This window comes from Rhinoderma darwinii, chromosome 5, assembly GCF_050947455.1.
Source record: "Rhinoderma darwinii isolate aRhiDar2 chromosome 5, aRhiDar2.hap1, whole genome shotgun sequence".
NCBI lineage: Eukaryota > Metazoa > Chordata > Amphibia > Anura > Rhinodermatidae > Rhinoderma > Rhinoderma darwinii.
In genome coordinates this window covers 256,099,473-256,124,803 of record NC_134691.1, presented here as the reverse complement: position 1 = coordinate 256,124,803, position 25,331 = coordinate 256,099,473, and the positions used below count along the sequence as shown (strand labels likewise).

General features: G+C 44.4%; 1 protein-coding gene across 3 annotated transcripts in view; it reads left to right on the top strand.

Moving 5' to 3' along the window:
• LOC142651860 (epidermal growth factor receptor-like) overlaps positions 1-25,331 on the top strand; it is a 284,853-nt gene that overhangs the window by 224,456 nt on the left and 35,066 nt on the right. For 2 of the 3 annotated variants that reach the window (XM_075827065.1, XM_075827066.1), the window contains 2 exons: positions 25-98; positions 7,615-7,705. In XM_075827065.1, coding sequence (XP_075683180.1) covers positions 25-98; positions 7,615-7,705 — 165 coding nt within the window. Of the gene's footprint in view, positions 1-24; positions 99-7,614; positions 7,706-24,130; positions 24,289-25,331 lie in introns of all 3 variants that reach the window. The other variant, XR_012847722.1, reaches the window with a different exon arrangement.

Sequence of the window (25,331 nt, the reverse complement as noted above, 5' to 3'; positions counted from 1 at the left end):
AAAATTTTAATTTACATGTTTTAGAGACAGGTACACAAATGCATCGGCAATGGATCCATCAAAACTGAACATCTTAAAAAGTATTCGAGAAATAACAGGTCAGTTACAGAACAAGAAGTTCAATATTATATATATATATATATATATATATATACATATATAAAATGTAGTGTGTATGTAGTGTAATGTTCGTGTATGAAGTATGCATGTGTATAGTGTAGTGTCTGTGAAGTGTGTCAGTGTGTGTTTGTATTCATGGGATTCACTCTAGTTCTGCTGAACAGGTTGTTAAATTAGCAGATAGATCTCAGAACAGAGGACAACCCAGTTGGATTCAATTGTATCTGTGTCTTCAGAACGTGAATGCAATTGAATAAACAAACTTGCGCCAGTGGGTACAAGGGAGCTCTAGGATCCTTGTCACAATATTCCTTGGTGGCCGCCCCTGTCTGACACAGACCGGTGTGTTGATGTCATTATGCCTGCGTTTCCAGACAGCATAGGTCAGAAGAGTCCTGTGTCGCTGGATGCACTGTGAGAGCAGGGACAGGTGAGGATATTTATAACTAAATAGCACAATTTTTAGGGGCACTGGATATATAGTAATACTTTCAGGAGTGCTTTATATATAGCACTATTTTCAAAGACACACTGTTTGTATGGCACCATTTTGGATCCTCCTATATGTGTGGCACTATTTTAGGGGACACTATGTGTAGCACTATTTATGGGGCATTGTGTGAGGAACTATTTTTGTAACACCCTATATGGATGCCATTATTTTTAAGGGCACTACCTACATTGCAATATTATTTTTTGGGACACTATTTTTATGGCATTATTTTCAGGTGGGAACTACATGGCACTAATATTTTATATTCGGCACATGTATTCTAATAAAACCTATTTCAAGAGGTTATCAAGCACCAGAAAATGTTTTGCCAATCATCTTATAACAAAAAATTAGGAGACTTACTAATATCGTTTTCATTCATGCTGTGCGCCGATTTGTAACAGAGGTGTGGGCGGGGACAGAGGAGCTGAGGGGAAAGAAGGGGATGACGGGATGTGTAGTATTCAGAGTGCGCTAAGATTGCAAGTCCCTGCTAATACCCAGAATATTGTGAGTGGGACTAGCATAATGTAATGATGGGGGTAGGGAAACAGACAAGTGAGCCCTAATCTACCCGCCACTCAGTCCCTGCCTACTTGCAACGACCCGCCCTAGGCGACGGGGTACAACTTGGCGATGGTCCCTACGCTCAATAAGTGCACGACAGACAAACAGACAAGGGTACACAGAAGCAAAGGGAAATGGGGCAGTTGCCCACGGCAACACCGTGAACAACAAGAGTGGTGAACGAGCCGAGTCAAACCAGGAGTGTACGAGGTACAAAACGCAGAGCAGGAGAGTAGTGAACAAGCCGAGTCAAACCAGGAGTGTACGAGGTACCAAACGCAGAGCAGGAGAGTAGTCAGTAAGCCAGGGTCATATGAAGCAGGGTCAAATAGTACAGAAGCTGCAGCAGGGCTAGGAAACCGAACAGAAGAATCACAAGCAAGGAGGAACAGGAAAGGCAGGTATAAATAGACAGAGGGCGGGAGCTAGCTCCGTCTGGCCAGGCTGTGATAGGCTCTCCCACTCCTAAGCCTGCCATCCTGAGTGGTGGAAGATCGAGTCAGTCTCACAGACATAGAAGTAGGTGCAGACTGATTACCTATGGGCGTATACACAGAAGCTGTGCCTGGCAGATCCTTAACAGTACCCCCCCTTTTATGAGGGGTCATAGGACCCTTTCTAGATGGACCTGGTTTATTGGGGAAACGAAGGTGGAACCTCCTGACCAATACCCCAGCGTGAACATCCCGGGCGGGTACCCAAGTCCTCTCCTCCGGCCCGTATCCTCTCCAATGGACTAGGTACTGGAGGGAACCTTGGACCATCTTGCTGTTCACAATCTTGGCCACCTCTAATTCTACCCCTTCAGGGGTGAAAACGGGGACAGGAGGTTTCCTCGAGGGAGCCAAGGACGGGGAGCAGCATTTAAGGAGGGAGGCATGAAACACGTCGTGTACTCGAAAAGATGGGGGCAACTCCAGTCGGAAGGAGACAGGATTGAGGACTTCAATGACCTTGTACGGCCCTATAAACCGGGGAGCAAACTTCTTGGACTTTAAGGCGCAAGTTCTTAGACGATAGCCACACCAGATCCCCGACCATAAACAAGGGGTTAGCAGAACGTCTTCTATCTGCCTGAGTTTTTTGTATGCTCCGGGACGCCTCTAGGTTCTTCTGAACCTGGGCCCAGACTGTGCACAGTTCCCGATGAACGACCTCTACCTCGGGATTGTTGGAACTACAAGGTGAAACGGAGGAGAACTGTGGATTAAACCCAAAATTACAGAAAAAGGGGGAGACCCCTGACGAGTTACTGAGCCGGTTATTAAGGGAAAATTCGGCGAGGGGAATGAATGAGACCCAATCATATTGACAATCAGAGATAAAACACCTTAAATATTGTTCTAGAGACTGATTAGTCCTCTCAGTTTGGCCATTAGTTTCAGGATGGAAGGCAGAGGAGAAGGACAGATCAATCTCCAACTTTTTACAGAAGGCTCTCCAAAACAAAGAAACAAATTGTACCCCTCTGTCAGAAACAATTTTGACAGGGACCCCATGGAGACGCAGGATGTGTTTGACAAACAAGGTAGCTAACGTCTTAGCATTGGGTAGTTTCTTGAGGGGCACAAAGTGGCACATCTTACTGAAGCGGTCTACTACAACCCACACCACCGACTTGCCTTGAGATGGAGGCAAATCGGTGATAAAATCCATGGAGATATGGGTCCAAGGTCTCTTGGGAATGGGCAAAGAACGTAGTAAGCCCGCTGGTCGGGACCTGGGAGTCTTGGACCTAGCACAAACCTCACAAGCGGCGACGTAGGCCTTAACGTCTTTAGGCAACCCAGGCCACCAATAGTTTCTGGCAATGAGGTGCTTGGTACCCAGGATGCCTGGATGACCAGATAGTGCGGAGTCATGATTTTCCCTAAGTACCCTTAGCCGGAATTGCAGGGGAACAAACAGCTTGTTCTCAGGAAGGTTCCCGGGAGCTGAACCTTGATCAGCAGCAATATCAGAGACTAAATCAGAATCGATCGAGGAAATGATTATACCTGGAGGCAAAATACAAGCAGGATCTTCCTCCGAAGGAGGGCTGGCCATGAAACTACGCGACAGTGCATCAGCCTTAATATTTTTAGACCCAGCCCTATAGGTAACCAAAAAGTTGAATCTGGTAAAAAATAACGCCCATCGAGCTTGTCTCGGGTTTAGCCTCCGGGCAGATTCTAGGAAAACCAGATTCTTGTGGTCGGTAAGGACCGTTACCTGGTGCCTAGCCCCCTCCAGGAAGTGGCGCCACTCTTCAAATGCCCATTTAATGGCTAAGAGTTCGCGGTTGCCAATATCATAGTTACTCTCAGTGGGCGAAAACTTCCTGGAGAAGTAGGCACAGGAACGGAGATGGGTGAGGGAACCGGTACCCTGGGACAAGACAGCCCCTACTCCCACCTCGGACGCGTCAACCTCCACGATAAATGGCTCCATTTGGTTGGGCTGAACCAGCACCGGGGCCGAGATAAAGCACTTCTTAAGGACCTCAAAAGCCTGGACAGCCTCAGGAGGCCAGTGGAGGAGATCAGCACCTTTGCGAGTGAGGTCCGTAAGAGGCTTAGCGATGACCGAGAAGTTAGCAATAAATCTCCTGTAATAATTAGCGAACCCCAAGAAGCACTTTAACGCCTTCAGGGAGGCAGGTTGGACCCATTCCGCCACAGCTGGACCTTGGCAGGGTCCATGCGGAATTCATGAGGAGTGAGGATTTGACCCAAAAATGGTATCTCCTGCACCCCAAACACACATTTTTCGGTCTTCGCAAACAGTTTGTTTTCCCGAAGGACCTGGAGCCCCTTCCTAATATGCTCAATGTGGGAGGACCAGTCCTTAGAAAACACAAGTATGTCATCAAGGTACACTACAAGAAATACCCCCAGGTAATCTCTTAAAATCTCATTTATGAAATTCTGGAAGACCGCGGGAGCATTACACAACCCAAAGGTCATGACGAGGTATTCGAAATGACCTTCGGGCGTGTTAAACGCAGTTTTCCACTCATCCCCCTCTTTGATGCGGATAAGGTTATACGCCCCCCGTAGATCAAACTTAGAGAACCATTGGGCCCCCTGAACCTGATTAAAGAGATCAGGAATCAAAGGAAGGGTATACTGGTTCCTTACATTGACCTTATTCAAGTTACGGTAGTCAATGCATGGCCTAAGACCACCATCCTTCTTCCCTACGAAGAAGAAGCCAGCACCTACCGGAGAAGTATAGGGGCAAATGTAACCCTTGGCCAGGCATTCCTGGATATACTCTCTCATGGCTTCACGTTCGGGACAAGAGAGATTAAATATCCTACCCTTAGGGAGTTTAGCTCCTGGTACCAAATCGATGGCGCAATCGTATTCTCTATGAGGAGGTAACACCTCGGAGGCCTCCTTAGAGAAAACATCAGCGAAGTCCTGAACAAACTCAGGTAGCGTATTCACCTCCTCAGGGGGAGAAATAGAATTAACAGAAAAACATCACGTCAAGCATTCATTACCCCATTTGGTAAGATCCCCAGTATTCCAGTCAAACGTGGGATTATGCAACTGCAACCAGGGAAGGCCTAAAACCAAATCAGACTATAATCCCTGCATCAACAGTACAGAGCACTGCTCCAAATGCATGGAGCCAACAAGGAGTTCAAAAATAGGGGTATGCTGTGTAAAATAAGCATTAGCAAGAGGAGTGGAGTCGATACCCACTACTGGGACAGGTTTAGGCAAATCAAACAAAGGCATAGCTAGAGACATAGCAAATTCCACAGACATGATATTAGCAGAAGACCCTGAATCCACGAAGGCACTGCCGGTAGCAGACCTACCACCAAAAGAGACCTGAAAGGGAAGCAAGATTTTATTACGTTTCATATTTACGGGAAATACCTGTGCGCCCAAGTGACCTCCCCGATGATCACTTAGGCACGGAAGTTTTCCGGCTGCTTATTCTTAGGCCTAGGACAGGTGTTCACTTGATGCTTGTGATCCCCACAATAGAAGCAGAGACCATTCTTCCTGCGAAACTCTCTACTTTGTCGGGGGGACACGGAGGCCCCGAGTTGCATAGGTACCTCCGAGTCTTCCGTGGAAGAGCGAAGCAACGGAACCTCGGGAGGCATCATGGGGGAGTCAGAGGGGAAAACACAAAAACGTTCAAGTTGTCGTTCCCTGAGACGTCGGTCAAGTCGTACCGCTAAAGCCATAACCTGGTCTAGGGAGTCAGAAGAGGGATAACTAACTAGCAGGTCTTTCAGGGCGTTCGACAGACCCAACCTAAACTGGCACCTAAAGGCAGGGTCATTCCACCGAGAAGCTACACACCACTTCCTAAAGTCACAACAATACTCCTCCACCGGTCTCTTACCCTGACGTAAGGTCACCAGCTTACTCTCGGCAAAGGCAAAGGCAGTCCTGTCAGTCTCGTCATAAATGAGTCCGAGAGCAGAAAAGAAAAGATCAACGTAAAGTTCAGGGGCGTCAGGGGCCAAGGAGAAGGCCCATTCTTGGGGCCCTTCCTGGAGCCGGGACATAATTATACCCACCCGCTGGCTCTCAGAACCTGAGGAGTGGGGCTTTTAGCGAAAGTAGAGCCTACAACTCTCCCGAAAGGAGAAAAAAGTCTTCCGGTCCCCTGAGAACCGGTCAGGCAACTTGAGGTGGGGTTCAAGAGGTGAGGTGAGGGGCACTACCATGGTAGCATCAGGCTGGTTGACCCTCTGAGCCAGGGCCTGGACCTGTAGGGAGAGACCCTGCATTTCCTGAGCCAGGGTCTCAAGGGGGTCCATAGTAGTGTGAGGGACCAGGGTAGACCAGGTAAAGGGCTTGTGATTATGTAATGATGGGGGTAGGGAAACAGACAAGTGAGCCCTAATCTACCCGCCACTCAGTCCCTGCCTACTTGCAACGACCCGCCCTAGGCGACGGGGTACAACTGGGCGACGGTCCCTACGCTCAATAAGTGCATGACAAACAAACAGACAAGGGTACACAGAAGCAAAGGGAAATGGGGCAGTTGCCCACGGCAACACCGTGAACAACAAGAGTGGTGAACGAGCCGAGTCAAACCAGGAGTGTACGAGGTACAAAACGCAGTGCAGGAGAGTAGTGATCAAGCCAAGTCAAACCAGGAGTGTACGAGGTACCAAACGCAGAGCAGGAGAGTAGTCAGTAAGCCAGGGTCATATGAAGCAGGGTCAAATAGTACAGAAGCTGCAGCAGGGCTAGGAAACCGAACAGAAGAATCACAAGCAAGGAGGAACAGGAAAGGCAGGTATAAATAGACAGAGGGCGGGAGCTAGCTCCGTCTGGCCAGGCTGTGATAGGCTCTCCCACTCCTAAACCTGCCATCCTGAGTGGTGGAAGATGGAGTCAGTCTCACAGACATAGAAGCAGGTGCAGACTGATTACCTATGGGCGTATACACAGAAGCTGTGCCTGGAAGATCCTTAACACATAACCTAGAAGTCCGGTGATTAATGCGAAATTATGACTTTGTGCAGCAGAGTGTATTTAGAAATGTATGAAGGTGATTGCACACTTTTGCGTTGTTTTTTTATTTTTTTATTTTAGGTCCCCAGATAACTCTTTTAATTTATTTCAGATATCACAAGTCCCTAAAATGTTTAACCTGTTGTATTCCAATAAATTAAAAAAAACTGCTAAACGCACATCAAATATCCTGATAAATGATTAATTCTAAGAAATAATATTAATGTATCTTTGCATTTCAGAATTCTTTTTTTGTGTTTAAAAAGACATGTAAAAACACCTACAAAAACAACTGTCTTTTGTATATGTATTTTTTGCCATTTTTAAGGTACATTGAAAAGCCTATTGCAGTCTATGAAGAAAATTACGAAAAATATATATATCATACGTGTAGTTTGAAAATAATGCCACTAATCACAAAATTCCTATAAAACCCCACCAAAAAAACTGCATAAAAAAACTTTATTTTTATGATTAATGTGTTCTTCCATCTAGAAAAAAATGTATGTCCTATCAGCTGTTTTGAAGGTGTTGCGGCGCTTATGTGAGCACTGCTTCCCCTTCATTCCGGTCACTGCTCGCACTGTGAATCGCTGACACACTTGTAGCGGTGGTTCACAGTATTACAGCCTTCTACCAGTCACTTAAATAGAAGGCTGTAATACGGTTAACCGCCGCTACAAGCGTGTTGGTGATGCACACTACAGATCAGATAAGGAATATAGGGGTAGCGGCGCTCACATAAGCGCTCCATCAAAACAGCTTATCGGAGGGGGTGCCGAGAGTCGGACCCCAACCAATCAGATATGGATGGACTATCCTGAGGATTTTCTTCTAACTCAAAAGCTTCTTTAAGTACAACAATCAAACCCGGCAAGCACACATGATATCTATCACTGACTATAGTAAATTTGGTAAATATTCATATAGTTACTCTATACTCATCCTTTGTTGTTACAGGTTATTTAATGATTCAGTGGTGGCCAGAAAATTACACTAATCTGAGTATTTTTAAAAATCTTGAAATTATCCGAGGCAGACCAAAATATGAGTAAGTAATTGAACTATGTGTAATATTTATAATAAGTACATTTTCTAGACCCTATTTACACAATAGGATCCGGATGTTGGCCGTTAAAAACGGCCGTCTTGGTCCGTTTTTGTCTGCCGTTTTGAATCCGTTTTGCATCCGATCCCTGTCCGTTCCATTCAAGGTCGTGTTTCCATTTTTGACGGCCGATTGTTACCCATTTTGCATCTGATTTTCGCTGTCAGTATTAAAACTGGATGAATTTCATTTGTCATTTTATTTTTGGTCCGAACCCACTAAAAACACCCACAGGAAGGTCACATAATTGCCCAGCCACAATTTTCTCTCGCTTTCAGAGTATAGAGAGCTTGGTCTGAATACTCTGCTTTAGTATTGGTTTCTTTAGAACAGTGTACTTCAGCTTTGGCTGATTTCTCGGCAATTCGGACATCAACTGCAGATGTTGAACGAAGAACCAAGGAGGGTTCAGAAGGTGACAGGGCTCTGCGAGGGAGCAGAGACAGGGTAGACAGCAGGAGGCAGGCCACTGTTTTAGGTGAGAGGGACAGAAGTCAGAGGAAGGGGCTCTTTCAGGGGTGTAACTAGAAAAGACTGGGCCCCATAGCAAACTTTTGACTGGGCCCCCCCTCCCCACCACACACAGCCCCCCTTGCAGATAGTGCCCCCTTTAGACAGCCCCTTGTGAATTCTGCCATACAGCCCCCTGTAGATTCTGCCATGCAGTGCCCCCTTTAGATACTGCCATACAACCTCCACTGTATATTCTGCCATACAGCCCCCTGTAGATTCTGCCATACAGCCTCCCATGTAGATTCTGCCATACAGTCTTCCTTGCAGACAGTGCCCCCTGCAGATAGTGCCCCCCTCCCCTTGTAGACAGTGCCATACACCCCCTTGTAGATAGTGCCCCCACCTTTCCCTTGTAGAAAGTGCCATACAGCCTCCCCTGTAGATAGTGCTTCCCATACCTTCCTTGTAGATAGTGCCATACAGCCCCCCACCTCCCCGTTGTAGATAGTGCCCCATCTCCCCCTAGTAGGTAGTGCCATGCAGACCCCTACCTCCCCCTTGTAGACAGTACCCACCACCTCCCCCTTGTAGATAGTGCCATAAAGCCCCCCACCTTCCCGTCTTAGTGCCATACAGCCTCTCTCCTCCCCCTTGTAGACAGGGGTCCCCACCTCTTCCTTGTAGAGAGCACCCCCACCTCTCCCTTGTAACTAGCGCCCCCCACCTCCCCCTTGTAGACAGCACCCCCATCTCCCCCTTGTAGATAGTGCCATATAGTCCCCCACCTCCCCCTTTAAGATAGGGCTGCACAGCCCCCCACCTCCCCCTTGTATACAATGCCCTCCACCTCCCTCTTGTAGATTGTGCAAAACAGCCCCCCACTTCCCCCTTGTAGGCAGTGTCCCCCACCACCCCCTTGTAGACAGTGCCCCTACCTCCCCCTTGTAGATAGTGCCCCCCACCTCCCCCTTGTAGATAGTGCCATATAGTCCCCCACCTCCCCCTTTTAGATAGTGCTGTACAGCCCCCACCTCCCCCTTTTCGATAGTGCCATATAGTCCCCCACCTCCCCCTTTTCGATAGTGCCATATAGTCCCTCACCTCCCCCTTGTAGACAGCGCCTAACCTCTTCCTTGTAGATAGTGCCCCCCAACTCCCCCTTGTAGATAGTGCCATATAATCCCCCACCTCTCCCTTTTAGTTAGGGATGTACAGCCCCTCACCTCCCCCTTGTAGACAGCGCACCCACCTCCCCCTGTAGTTAGTGCCCCCCACCTCCCCCCCATAGATAGTGCCCCCCACTTTCCCCTTGTAGACAGTGTACCCCACCTCCCCCTTGTAGATAGTGCCCCCACCTCCCCCTTGTAGATAGCGCCCCCACCTCCCCCTTGTAGATAGTGCCACCTCCCCCTTGTAGATAGCGCCCCCAACCTCCCCCTTGTAGACAGTGCCCCCACCTCCTCCTTGTAGATCGTGCCCCCACCTCCCCCTTGTAGATAGTGCCATACAGCCCCCACCTTCCCCTTGTAGACAGGGCCCCCTACCTTCCCCTTGTAGATAGCGCCCCCCACTTCCCCCTTGTAGACAGAACCCCACCTCCTCCTTTAGTGCCCCTAACTCCCCCTTTGTAGATTGTGCCCCCCCCACCTCCCTCTTGTAGACAGTGCCCCACCTCCTACTTTAGTGCCCCCACCTCCCCCTTTGTATATAGTGTGCCCAACTTCCCCCTTGTAGACAGTGCCCCACCTCCTTCTTTTGTGCCCCCACCTCCCCCTTGTGCAATACAGTCCTCCACCTCCACTTGTAGATAGTGCCCCTAAAATAAATAAAACAAAAAAATTATACACACCCATTCCTCATTCTCGTGACAAATGGAGCTCCTCCACAATGCCGCCGCGATCCTTGCGTAGGTCGGCGTGATCTAGTGACGTCATCACTCTGGCCTGCGCAGGGATCCTGGCCTATAGCCTAGTAAAATGCAGAGCAGGGAGATACCTCCCTAGTCTGCCATAGTGTTCAACAGTATCTGCGTCCTATAATGTGGCGTTGCTACCTCTGTAGCTGCCATAGTGGCTGTTAGTGGCACCATCGAGCATGGGAGGCCGTGCCGGCGGCCACACAGACCCCCTCATCCCGTGGGCCCTGTAGCAGCCACTATGTGTTGGACAGGGACTACAAAAGGTGGCAGGAGGGGCACAGAAAGTGGCAGGGGTACTGTGGGAGGAGGTTTGGTTGTTGGCCTACTTTGGATTCGAAGACTTTTTCAATGACGACTGTTCTTTTATTCTCAATAAAATGGTTAACGAGGGATGTGTGTTTTTTTTTATTTCAATAAAATATTTCTTTCTATGTCTGTGTTTTTTATTACTACTGTCTTAGTTATGACCGCTATCTGATTCACAGCATCCATTACTGTGGGGCTTAGTGTTAGTCAGTAAAAAGGCTTACACTAACCCCCCATTATTACCTGGTACCTACCGCCACCAGGGGTCCCAGGAAGACCTGGGTATGGTCCAATATCTGACCATCTGTAGTGATGGTAGGGTTCTGGGGCGGCCATAGGATGGTATTACTAGGCTGGCATAGCCCAGAAACCATGGCCCTTCCAACCCTGATAATGCTAGCCTGCTGCTGCTATGTTGTATCTGGCCAGTTATGAAAAATGGGGTTGTACAACACATCGTTTTTTCTAATTATTAATTTATTTTAAAAAAAAACACGTGGGGTCCCACCCCATTTTTTATAACCAGTCAGATAAAACTTAGCAGCTGCAGGCTAGCATTACCATTGTGGGGAAGGCCAGTTTTTGGGCTTTTCCAACCTAATAGGACCAGCGTGCGGCCGTCCCAGTACCCAACCATCACCATCACTAAAGATGGTCGGGTACTGGATCGTTCCCGGTTCTTCCCAGTATGCCAAGTGGCAGTAGGTATCGGGGTAATAATGGGGGGTTAGTTTTAGCCTTTCACCAGCTAAGACTAAGCCCCGCCTTAGTAATAGACGGTGTCATTCAGACAGCGGCCATTACTAAGGCAGTAGTAATATAGTTGAAAAAAAAACAGACATGTAGAAAAAATATTTTATTGAAATAAAAATCCCCCAGACAACCCTCGTTAACCATTTTATTGAAAATAAAAAAATTGTGTATTCTAAGTAGTCCTTTGAATCCGAAGTAGTCCAACAACCAACCCTGTAAAAAAACACAAGTAAACACAAAGAAAAGCAAAACAATTATTATACTTCTTTTTCCTTTGTCCAGCCTAGAGTGATGGGAAACTCCTGATGTCACTGCCCATATATGGATGGTGATGGCAGGTGCAGCCCCGGGCAGAGCGATAGTAGATGCTCTGCTCCAGAACTCCGGTCTGGGGAAAGTTCCTGCCGTCACTGTCCATATTTGGACAGTGATGTCAGGGGCTTTCCCAGTGTCGGAATCCCCAGGCGGAGCAGTAGTAGAGGCTCTTCCCTGGGACCCTGTCCCTGGGAAACCTCCTGATGTCACTGTCCATATATGGACAGTGACGTCAAGAGCAGTGCAGTGCTGCAGTTACTCCGGTCCAGGGACGGACTCCTGGCGAAACTGTCCATATAGGGCCTTCCCCAGAGTTGGAGTCGCTGGGCAGAATGTTAATAGAGGCTCTGCCCCGAGATTCCATCCCTGGGAAACTCCTGATTTCACTGTCCATATATTGACAGTGACGTCATGCACATTAATGGAGTCCCTGGGCAGAGTACTAGCTGATGCTCTGCTCGGAGACTCCATTGCCAGGATACTCCTGACGTCACTGTCTATGGCAGGGGTCTCAAGCACGTGGCCCGCGGGCCACAAGCGGCCCCTGAGGCTGTCATCTGCAGCCCGCGGGACACAGAGCCGCTAGTATCGGCTCTGCTCCGGTACTCTGTGAAATCCCTGATATCGCTGTCCATGAATGGACACGCGATATCAGGGTCTTCCCCAGAGCGGAGTCCCAAGCAAAGCGCTAGCATAGGCTCTGCTCCGGGATTCTATGGAAATCCCTGACATCGCTGTCCATATATGGACAGTTTTGTCAGGGTCTTCCCCAGAGCGGAGTTCTGGGCAGAGCGCTAGTATAGGCTCTGCTCTGGGAATCTTTGAAATTCCCTGACATCGCTGTCCACTTATGGACAGCAATGTCTGTCCATGTATGAACAGTGATGTCAGGAGGAGAGCTGGAATCCCAGGCAGGGTGCTAGAAGCGGCTCTGCTCCGGGACTCCAGATCTGGGCAAGCCCCTGACATCACTGTCCATATATGGACACTGATGTCAATTGCTTCCCCAGAGTCCCGGAGCAGAACATATACTAGTGCTTTTCTCTGGGTCACCGGCTCTGGGGTTGCCCCTGACATCACATTCCGGTCCAGGAGGGATCCCCTGACATCACTGTGCATGTAACCGGAATGTCCCTTTAATGCACTGGCATATATCTATATACCAGTACATTAGCCTGTGTACGGATAGTACACAGGCATATATCTATATACCTAAGTATGCCCTAACAACAGAAAATATGGTCAGACAGTCCTGGGGTCCTTCAATGGACCTTCGGCTGTCTGCCCATATATGGTATGTCTCTCAGTCCCTGTGACGCGATCCAAGGGGCATCCCCTTTTGCATTTTCCCCTTGAATGCTGCGGTCGGCTTTGATCGCAGCATTCAGGAGAATAGCGGAGGAGGTCAGAGGTTTCTCTGATCTCTGCTGTTAGAGCTGGGCTACGGCTGTGTATTCCAGCCATTGCCCCGCTACTGACAAGTGCGCAGTCAGCATAAGATGATGTGATCAGCGCTGCACTAATGAGTTGTGGCGCCGGCCCTAAAGACAGAGAACCTGGGGGTTTTTCATTTCGCCCACCATGTTCTCTGTCTTCAGTGCCGGCGCTCATTAGTGCAGTGCCGGCCGCATCACCTCATGCTGGCCATGCACACACATTTGTCAGGAGCGGGACAATGGCTGTATAACATTCATGTTCAACAGTGGGCGTGTCTTACAGACTAAGGAGCACTGGTGAAGCGCACACCCTGCCTGCCCTGTGAGTGACCTGACCGCTGGCCGGTCAGGTCATGAGTTAAGTTATAAACTTAAAAAAAAATACGAACCTCCAACCGCTCTCCCCTGCTGGACACCCTAGGCACTGCATCACTAGTGCCTAGTGGTAAATACGGCCCTGCATATATGGACAGTGATGACAGGAGCAGTGCTGGAGTCCCTGAACAGAGCGCTAGCTGATGCTGTGTCCTGGGACTCCAGGGCCAGGAGCCTCCTGACGTCACTGTCCATATATGGTGGTCCAGGTGCTATGCCTGGACCTCCGCCGACTAAAACAACGCTCCACCTCCTTAAACATGTACTTCGTGTCACTGTGAGGAGGAGGAAAGAAGGATAGGGAGAGGCAGGAAGCCGTTTTTTTACACAGCCCCATTTATTTGTATAGGAGCCGTGTGGCCGTCAGAACGGGCCGAAGTAAGAGATGTCCTATTTTTTGACGACCCATAAATGGGATGTCAAAATGACGGTCGTGTGAATAGCCGAAATGGGGTTAATAAATTTTAATGAAAACCATGTGACGGCCGTAAAAAAAAACGTCTGTCATATGGCCGATTAAACCTGTCGTGTGAATGAGGCCCTAGATAATTGTAAGGATGTACACCCAAAATAGAAACATATATAATTTTTCTTTAAGTTTCTGTGAGACAAATATACAACAAAATAGTGTCCTTTTGCCATACATTTGAGAGTTTGACAGTTTTATATCTGGAAACTGTTTATTTTATGATACTGAATAGCATCTACACTAGAGATGAAAAAACCTTTAAAAATTTGCCATCTTTGGGACAGGGAGCAGTATAAATTTTTGAATACTTGTGTTTCTTCTCTTGTTGATCATTGGGGCATACAGTGCACACAAACACAGAGTGAAATGAGTGAAATTTTTGTTTCCCACTACGGAATCAAAAAATTTTCCCCAGGAGGACCTTAACCCCTTACTGAACAGGCCTGAAAAAGCCTTCAAGGGGTTTTACCATAATCAATATTTATCACCTATCCACAGGATATCTGATCGGTGGGGGTTCCACCGATCACGAGAACTGGCTTACCTTGCTGTCCCTGTGAACACCATATTAATAAATATTGATTATGGGAAAACCCATTTAACGACCAGCTAAATTTTTTCGCTTTTGCCTCTCTGCCTTTCAGCAGCCATAACTTTTTTTTTTTTTTTCATTGCTGTGGCTATATGAGGCCATGTTTTATGTTTTTTTTCCTGTGCAGTTTGAGGGGTAGAAAAAAATGACTGTGTAAGTTATGGTATTTATTTTTGCGTGAGTATAGAAAAAAGTGATTTTTTTGGCATAGATTTTTTTATTTATTGTTTTATACTGTTCATGTCTCACTATAAAGATCCTGATAAATTAATTATTTTCTGTAAGATTTTTATTCTTTTATAATGTATGAGCAATAAACTACTTTACTAGCAACAAAGCCCGTTGTGTGAAAATACAACATCGTCTAGAAAAGTCTGCCCCTAATATGCTGTCACTCTGCCACTCACGCTATCACTCACTGTATCCTGTATGCCACTATTCTGTCCCCTGGGTATGCCACCACTCTGTTGCCTGTATGCAATCACTGCCCCACTCTACCAGCTGTATGCCCAATGTGCACAAAATACAATAAGCTCTAAAAAAAACTCTTGTTGGTCAGTTCTTTCATTTTTCATAAAACATTAAATTACAAAATGCAGAAGCATTTGCAGGATGATAATCCTTCCAGGGCAAGAGACATGGACCCCTTCCGCATGTTGCTTCATAGGATTTGTATTTTTTTGTGTTTTTAGATTTTTTTAATATCTATTATACTGATCTCTAGAAAGTGATAGACCCCCCCTACACAATACTCTTCTTTCTATTGGCGCAACATAACCCACTCTACACCCACGCTGAAATAATCTACTACTCAGTTCACCTCTTGCTGTAGTGGAGGGAGTAGAGGGGTTAGAGGCACTATTGAGTAGTGAACTCTCCCTGCATGGTTGAAGAGTTGCTGGCCTTGTAAGGCTGGGTTCACACAACCTATTTTCAGACGTAAACGAGGCGTTTTACGCCTCGAATTACGTCTGAAAATACGGCTCCAATAGGTCGGCAAACATCTGCCCATTCATTTCAATGGGTTTGCCGACATACTGTGCCGACGACCTGTCATTTACGCGTCGCTGTCAAACGATGACGCGTAAAAAAGACGGCTCGTCAAAAGAAGTGCAGGACACTTCTTGAGACGTAATTTGAGCCGTTTTTCATTGATTCCAATGAAGAACAGCTCCAAATTACGGCCGTAATTGACGCCTCGCAAAAGGCGAGTCCGAGCAATTACGTCTGAAATGCAGGAGCTGTTTTCTCCTGAAAACAGCTCCGTAATTTCAGACGTAAATGCAGTTAGCGTGTGCAAAAAGAGTCGTTGGCAACATGACTTGCCTTTCTCCTGGAAAGTGCTTAGCATTACAAAATTAACAAATTTGATTAAGGGTATGTTCACACACAAACCCAAAAACGTCTGAAAATACAGAGCTGTTTTTAAGGGAAAACAGCTCCTGATTTTCAGAAGTTTTTTAAGCCACCCGCAATTTTCGCTGCATTTTTACGGCCGTTTTTGGAGCTGTTTTCAATAGAGTCTTTGAAAAACAGCTCCAAAAACGTCCCAAGAAGTGACATGCACTTCTTTTTCGCTGCCGTTTTTTTACGCGGTCGTTTTTCATAACAGCCGCGTAAAGAAACGGCCCGTCGGAACAGAACGCCGTTTTTCCCATTGAAATCAATGGGCAGATGTTTGGTGGCGTTCTGCTTACGATTTTTCGGCCGTTTTTCGGGCGTTTACGGCCCGAAAAACGGCCGAAAATCGGTCGTGCGAACATACCCTAAGAGTGCCACATGAATGTCTTGCAACAGCATTTTCATCATGTATGTCGTTTAAGGCCTTATAGCGTAGCATTTTGTCTAGCTCGGAGATCTCTAACATTTCTATTATTGCGGTTTTGACGTCTTTGAATAGTTTATTCAGGCCGTTCTTGTTGTCTGTTTCTGAGTTGTCTTTGTGCCTTTCGATTGCTGAGACATGCCCTTTTTTCGGGGGTCATGTTTTGTGGTTCTGCAATATTTAAATTACACATGCGCTGGGATTCAGCTTCAGTTTGATGTGGTGTCATTTCATTATGACGATCACACAAATGCTAAAGCTCAGCTTTTCTTTTTTCTGCCGTTAACAGGGTTGCCATCCATGAATAGGAATAATGGTGGGATTATTGACACTGTGTATGTGTGTACTTGTATTACATTGCTGTCTGTCTCTAGGTAATGTTGTCATGCCCATAGCAACGCATCAGAGCTTTTATTCAATTAAACTACTCTGGTGAAATGAAAAAAAATGTATTATATAAAAAATGCATATAATTGGAGTAAAACTGGCGACAGGGAAACTCAAAACTAAACCTGAAATGTTCTTCAATTGCTGTATATCAATAATAAAACGGTTAAAACTGAAAATGTCGCCCCTTTAAAAGTAATGAGGGAGGAATTGTGGAGGGTAAGGAGAAGAAAGCTAAAATAGTGTCCTTTTGCCATACATTTGAGAGTTTGACAGTTTTATATCTGGAAACTGTTTATTTTATGATACTGAATAGCATCTACACTAGAGATGAAAAAACCTTTAAAAATTTGCCATCTTTGGGACAGGGAGCAGTATAAATTTTGAAATACTTGTGTTTCTTCTCTTGTTGATCATTGGGGCATACAGTGCACACAAACACAGAGTGAAATGAGTGAATTTTTTGTTTCCCACTACGGAATAAAATTTTTTTCCCCAGGAGGACCTTAACCCCTTACTGAACAGGCCTGAAAAAGCCTTCAAGGGGTTTTACCATAATCAATATTTATCACCTATCCACAGGATATCTGATCGGTGGGGGTTCCACCGATCACGAGAACTGGCTTACCTTGCTGTCCCTGTGAACACCATATTAATAAATATTGATTATGGGAAAACCCATTTAACGACCAGCTACATTTTTTTGCTTTTGCCTCTCTGCCTTTCAGCAGCCATAACTTTTTTTTTTTTTTTCATTGCTGTGGCTATATGAGGCCATGTTTTATGTTTTTTTTCCTGTGCAGTTTGAGGGGTAGAAAAAAATGACTGTGTAAGTTATGGTATTTATTTTTGCGTGAGTATAGAAAAAAGTGATTTTTTTGGCATAGATTTTTTTATTTATTGTTTTATACTGTTCATGTCTCACTATAAAGATCCTGATAAATTAATTATTTTCTGTAAGATTTTTATTCTTTTATAATGTATGAGCAATAAACTACTTTACTAGCAACAAAGCCCGTTGTGTGAAAATACAACATCGTCTAGAAAAGTCTGCCCCTAATATGCTGTCACTCTGCCACTCACGCTATCACTCACTGTATCCTGTATGCCACTATTCTGTCCCCTGGGTATGCCACCACTCTGTTGCCTGTATGCAATCACTGCCCCACTCTACCAGCTGTATGCCCAATGTGCACAAAATACAATAAGCTCTAAAAAAAACTCTTGTTGGTCAGTTCTTTCATTTTTCATAAAACATTAAATTACAAAATGCAGAAGCATTTGCAGGATGATAATCCTTCCAGGGCAAGAGACATGGACCCCTTCCGCATGTTGCTTCATAGGATTTGTATTTTTTTGTGTTTTTAGATTTTTTTAATATCTATTATACTGACTGTATCCACATACTGATCTCTAGAAAGTGATAGACCCCCCCTACACAATACTCTTCTTTCTATTGGCGCAACATAACCCACTCTACACCCACGCTGAAATAATCTACTACTCAGTTCACCTCTTGCTGTAGTGGAGGGAGTAGAGGGGTTAGAGGCACTATTGAGTAGTGAACTCTCCCTGCATGGTTGAAGAGTTGCTGGCCTTGTAAGGCTGGGTTCACACAACCTATTTTCAGACGTAAACGAGGCGTTTTACGCCTCGAATTACGTCTGAAAATACGGCTCCAATAGGTCGGCAAACATCTGCCCATTCATTTCAATGGGTTTGCCGACATACTGTGCCGACGACCTGTCATTTACGCGTCGCTGTCAAACGATGACGCGTAAAAAAGACGGCTCGTCAAAAGAAGTGCAGGACACTTCTTGAGACGTAATTTGAGCCGTTTTTCATTGATTCCAATGAAGAACAGCTCCAAATTATGGCCGTAATTGACGCCTCGCAAAAGGCGAGTCCGAGCAATTACGTCTGAAATGCAGGAGCTGTTTTCTCCTGAAAACAGCTCCGTAATTTCAGACGTAAATGCAGTTAGCGTGTGCAAAAAGAGTCGTTGGCAACATGACTTGCCTTTCTCCTGGAAAGTGCTTAGCATTACAAAATTAACAAATTTGATTAAGGGTATGTTCACACACAAACCCAAAAACGTCTGAAAATACAGAGCTGTTTTTAAGGGAAAACAGCTCCTGATTTTCAGAAGTTTTTTAAGCCACCCGCAATTTTCGCTGCATTTTTACGGCCGCTTTTGGAGCTGTTTTCAATAGAGTCTTTGAAAAACAGCTCCAAAAACGTCCCAAGAAGTGACATGCACTTCTTTTTCGCGGCCGTTTTTTTACGCGGTCGTTTTTCATAACAGCCGCGTAAAGAAACGGCCCGTCGGAACAGAACGCCGTTTTTCCCATTGAAATCAATGGGCAGATGTTTGGTGGCATTCTGCTTCCTATTTTTCGGCCGTTTTTCGGGCGTTTACGGCCCGAAAAACGGCCGAAAATAGGTCCTGTGAACATACCCTAAGAGTGCCACATGAATGTCTTGCACCAGCATTTTCATCATGTATGTCGTTTAAGGCCTTATAGCGTAGCATTTTGTCTAGCTCGGAGATCTCTAACATTTCTATTATTGCGGTTTTGACGTCTTTGAATCGTTTATTCAGGCCGTTCTTGTTGTCTGTTTCTGAGTTGTCTTTGTGCCTTTCGATTGCTGAGACATGCCCTTTTTTCGGGGGTCATGTTTTGTGGTTCTGCAATATTCAAATTACACATGTGCTGGGATTCAGCTTCAGTTTGATGTGGTGTCATTTCATTATGACGATCACACAAATGCTAAAGCTCAGCTTTTCTTTTTTCTGCCGTTAACAGGGTTGCCATCCATGAATAGGAATAATGGTGGGATTATTGACACTGTGTATGTGTGTACTTGTATTACATTGCTGTCTGTCTCTAGGTAATGTTGTCATGCCCATAGCAACGCATCAGAGCTTTTATTCAATTAAACTACTCTGGTGAAATGAAAAAAAATTAATTATATAAAAAATGCATATAATTGGAGTCAAACTGGCGACAGGGAAACTCAAAACTAAACCTGAAATGTTCTTCAATTGCTGTATATCAATAATAAAGCGATTAAAACTGAAAATGTCGCCCCTTTAAAAGTAATGAGGGAGGAATTGTGGAGGGTAATGAGAAGAAAGCTAATTTAAAAAAAAAAAAAAATCTCCACTGTTTTCACAACAGAAAATTAAATGCAGAGGGATATCGTACAGTCTCCATTATATGTCACCTGCCTAATACAGGAAAAAGTGCAGTGCCGTCTTAAAAAGATTAAAATAGACAAATCATGTCCAGATGGCATACATACCCATGTTCTAAAAGCATAAGATACAGTGGTAGACATACCATTTATCTATTATGACTGGGTCTGCTCCATAGGACTGGTGCATAGCAAATGTATTGCCAATATTCAAGAAGGAGTCAAAAAGTGAGCCAGGAAGCTGTAGGACTGTATGTTTCCCTCTATTGTGGGTAAAATGTTTGAAGGTTCTCTAAAAGATGATATCCTGGAGTACTCCAATGAAAATAAGCGTATAATTCCATATCCACATGGGTTTATGACGGATCAATCATGTTAAACTAATCTGATTAGCTTCGATGAGAGCGTAAGTGCTAGGCTGGACCGTGGGGAGTCATTAATTTTTACAAAGCAATTGATACTGTGCCATGTAAAAGGTTGGTACATAAAAAGAGATGGGTGGGACTGGGGGAAAATGTGTGTAAGTTAGTAAGTAACTGGCTCAGTGATACAGTGAGAACAAAGGGTGGTTATGACCAATGGTACTAGGCAGGGCCGGCCTTAGAATAGATGGCTCCCTGTACAACATTTTCTTTCAGCGCCTCACCCCAAAATAAAAAAATTCCCATAAAAAAGTATAATGCCCCCCACAGTATAATGCCCTTTTTAGTGCCCCCCACAATATAATATCCCCTGAGTGCCCCCACACAGTATATTGTCCCCCACAAAGTATAATGCCCATTTAGTGCCCCACACATTATAATGCCCCTTTAGTGCCCCCCATACAATATAATGCCCCCATAGCTGCCCCATACAGTATAATAATCTTTAATAATATAACATATTATAACCCCTTTAAGGACAGTATTTTGTCCTCTAAGTGTGCCCACACAATGCCCCCTTTAGTGCCCATCCACAGTATAACGTCCCCCTTTAGTACTCCAACACAGTATAATGCCTTTTAGTGACCCCCACACAGTATAATACCCCTTGTGACCCCCACATAGTATAAATAATGCCCCCTTATGCCCCCACTATCACACTATAATTATGCCCACCCTACACAGTATGCAGCCCCCCAATGGCTCTCTTATACCCCCACTGTGCTACTGTGTAATTTAATAATTATGTATAAATAATGGCTGCCTTGCAGCCTGGAGACCCGGGAACCGAGCGGTGGTTGATTTTACTCACCACTCGTCCAGGCGCTCCTGAGTCCTTCTCTGTCCATGGAGTTGAACTGTGACACACATGTTGCATTGTCACATGACACGTCATGTATCAGTCTCAGTGCATCGCTGGCGCGAGAGCCAGGGGCGTAACTAGGAAACACTGGGCCCTACAGCAAACATTTGACTGGGCCGGAACGACCTGTAGCCTAGTAAATGGCAGAGCATGGACATACCTGCCTGCTCTGCTATAGTGTACAATAGTAGCAGCATCCTAAAGACGCAGATACGATTGAATGTAGCGTTGGGGAGAGGAATGTAGCGCCGCGTTTATTATAAAAACTTATAAAATAATATCTTGTTTCATAGCAAAATTGCTTAATAAAAAAGCTCAGAAGTATGTCCAACCAGTTTTGCCCATTTATGGCTTTGTCAGGAACATATTTCTGAGGACACAGCATATCCATAAAAATGGGCAGTGAAAATCACTTCCGGGTCAAATGCTGCAATGGATAAATTCACAACTAATAAACAAAAATCAAAACTATTTCAGGATGAAACTATTTAGGTCCAGTTCAGTGTTTAATCCCCCTATTGACATTGTATTTAATACATGTATAAATTCTGCTTCTTTTTGGGTTACATTTTTCTACCTACATTATTCTATTTTACAGATTCACATCATCTTAATATGTTTGGGATCTTTATTGTGGACAGCAGCAAAGTGACCTGACACTATGTGTTACCACTCCCTCCTTTATGTTGTTTATATACTCATTTATTTGGTTCTTTAACCCCTTAAAGACCGGGCCTGAAAAGGTCTTAATCACCAGCTACATTTTTCAGTTTTTACATCTCTACATTTCAGCAGCCATAACTTTTTATTTTTTCATTGACATAGTTTGTAGGTAGAAATATTTTTTTTTTTACGGCGTGAATATAAGAAAAAGCGATTCTCAGCATAGTTTTTGTTGTTTATTTTTTATCCCGCTCACACGTTTCACGCTAAATAACCCGTTAGATTAATTCTTCTGGTTATTACAGTTGTTTAGATACCTAATATGTGTAGGTCTCTTGGTTTTATTTAGTGTAGGGGCAATAAAATATATTTAATGCAAAACAATGACTCTTTTTTTTTTACTATTTTTTGTTTATTTATTTCATTTTTTTGTTACTTTTTTTTAATCCCATTAAGGGATAACTTTATTTCTAACTTTATTTTTTACTTACTCCAGTATTCTAATACATCCTACTGTGTCACTATGACACAGGCTGCTGTTAGGGAAGCACATAGTGTGCCCGAACAGCAGGCTTACGGAACAGACAGCCCTGGGGTCCTTTGTAGGTCCCCAGGGCTGACTGCCGAGGGATTCCCCAGTGTTTGATCACGAAGCTGGGTTTCCGATGACTAGATCAAAGCAGGGAATTACCTTTGATCTTGCTGCGGTCACGGACCACGACAATCAAAGAGTTAAACAGCTGGGGTCCGAATGTTTTCCGAATCCAGCTGTGTTCAGCAGACTGCTCTAAGATCAGGAACTGTTAGATACAGCCCCTGCTTAGAGGATGAGCACTTACAGGAGCGCTCATCAGCCTCTCCTACAGCGACGCCAGAAGACGTCTCTGTAGACTAAGAACCTGCACCGCCTGCCATCGAAAGACGGTAGGCAGTCATTAAGGAGTTAATATCTTCCCAGTCCGCCCCATGTATTGTAGCCATAGCTGCATTCGAAGAAGGTGGAAGGTTTTTCCAAGGTAGTTGGACAAACTCACTATTTTGTATTCCTTCTATAGGTCTATTATTAGTATTACTAGAGTAAATGTTATACTTTTCAGTATTTATTTTTCATGTTCTGAGCCTAGAGCAATTAGCGACGAAGCACTAGTAGAAGTGCATGGTATGGATAGAAAGTTACTTTTGGGCGGTATGAAAAATGAAATAAAAAATACAGACAAAAAAGTAGAATTACCCCCTTTCATTATTAACTATGCCAGAGATGGAGAAAGAATGAGAAAAATATTAAATAAATATTGCCATATTTTAAAAAAAATGACTATAGACTGGCCCCAATTATTTCTGATAAACCTAGGGTAGTGTGTAGAAGAGAAGGACAATTAAAGACAGGCTAGTGAATAGTTTTCTAAAGATGCCAGCTCCAAAACAGAGTGAGGCTTTGATGGGCTTTTTTCCATGTGAATTCTGCAAGATGTGCAGAATTTTAAAGCCCACCAAACAAACCCACTTTTTCTCCAATTAAAATAATAAGGCAATCTAATTAAAAACAAAGAATTGATAGCAATTGTAAACATATGGTTTACCTCCTTACCTCTTAGGGTATGTTCACACGGCAGCGTCCATTACGGCTGAAATTACGGAGCTGTTTTCAGGCGAAAACAGCTCCTGAATTTCAGACGTAATGGCATGTGCAGGCGTTTTTCTCAGCGTCCATTACGGACGTAATTGGAGCTCTTTTTCTATGGAGTCAATGAAAAATAGCTCCAATTACGTCTCAAGAAGTGACATGCACTTCTTTGACGCGCCATCTTTTGACAGCGGCGCGTGAAAAACATGCCCGTCTGCACAGTACATCATAAAACCCATTCAAATGAATGGGCAGATGTTTGCCGACGCGTTGAAGCCGTATTTTAGGGCGTAATTCCAGGCGTAAAACGCCCGAATTACATCCGTAAATAGGGCGTGTGAACATACCCTAAGAATGCAGCTGTGAACTGCAATATGTGGGGCGGAAATTTAAGAAACAAATAGATGAACATATTGACACCTTAAAGAAAATAACTAGATCAAATTGTAAGGATCTCCAGAAGAGATAACTTGGATTTGGGAAAATAACAATGAAGGGTCAAAGTAGGTCAGGTGGGTTCATGAACCTTAGATGGGCATTTTACTTACAGGGGATCAGAGTCACTGTCAGGTCTGTGAGGCCATTGGTGAGAAGAGTTTCAGTAAGAATACAAGTGAGATCTGGAATGTCCTATATACCCGGATTGGTGAGTGAGGAAAGCAGGGATATTTGACGGGTGGTTTAGAGATATACAAAAAACATTCCAGTCCACTTGTAGGGCAAAAGGAAACCCCATTTAAAGGGGATGTTCTTTTCTCATCTGCAAATAGGTAACAGCCGCAAGGCAGCCCTCTGTTGCACAGTCCATGGTAAAATCTCAGGAAAAAGAGTGAGGAGGAGAAGTTGCAGTATTTAGTTTGGTTCGTGTCATTATGGAATCTGCAGAGAACATCTCAAGATTGAGAATATAAGGGGCGATGCTCAGCAGGTAAGTGGTAGGTAGAGCTTAAGAGGGCAGGTGGAGTAAAAGGCAGTCCTGTGGTATTCGTAAATATGGAAGTCAGAGTAGTGATGAGGGAATGTTCATGTACAGAATCCAGGAACCTTTTTCAAGGTTCAGCAGTATATTTTTATTGTTCACATTGTTCATAATGGGGTTAGCATGATGTTTTCTGATGCAGGGATGGAATTTTAAATTTTAGCGTACGCATACATGTATAGTGTAAGAATTAAGCTTAACCTCTTAATGACAGACCAATTTTTGTTTTTTCATTTTCGTTTTCTCCTCCCCACCTTCCAAAAACCATACATTTTTAATTTTTCTATCAACATAGCTGTACAAGAACTTGTTTTTTGTGGGTTAGGCTGTAGTTTTCACGGCACCATTCAATTTACCATATAATGTACTGGGAAGCTGAAAATAAATTCTGTGTGGGGTGAAATGAGCAATAAAACAGCAATTCCGTCATTGTTTTTTGGATTTCGTTTTTACGCTGTTCATCGTGCTGTAAAAACTACATGTTAACTACATTCTGTGGTTAATACAATTACAGCAATGCCAAATTCATATAGTTTTTTTGTGTTTTACTACTTTTATAAAGAAAAAACTATTTGTTAAAGAAATATTGTTTTCCGTCACCACATTCTGAGAGCCATAACTTTTTAATATTTTTGTCAATTGATCAGTGTAAGGGCTTATTTTTTGCGGGTTGACATGTAATTTTAATTGGTACCATTTTGGGGTACATGTGATTCTTTTAATCACTTTTTGTTAAATTTTTATGGGAAACTAAGGTGACCAAATAACAGAAATTCTTCAGTTTTAAATTCTATTGTGCAGGGTTCACCGTGCCGTTTAAATAACATTATATATAAGGAAAAGGGTTTTTCTTTGAACTTTCAATATTTTTTTTATTTTTCACATTATAAAAAAGTTTTTAACTGATTTTTATAGGTCCCCCCCAGGGGACTTGAACCAGCGATCATTGGATGGCTTGCATATGTACTGCAATACTAATGTATTGCAGTATA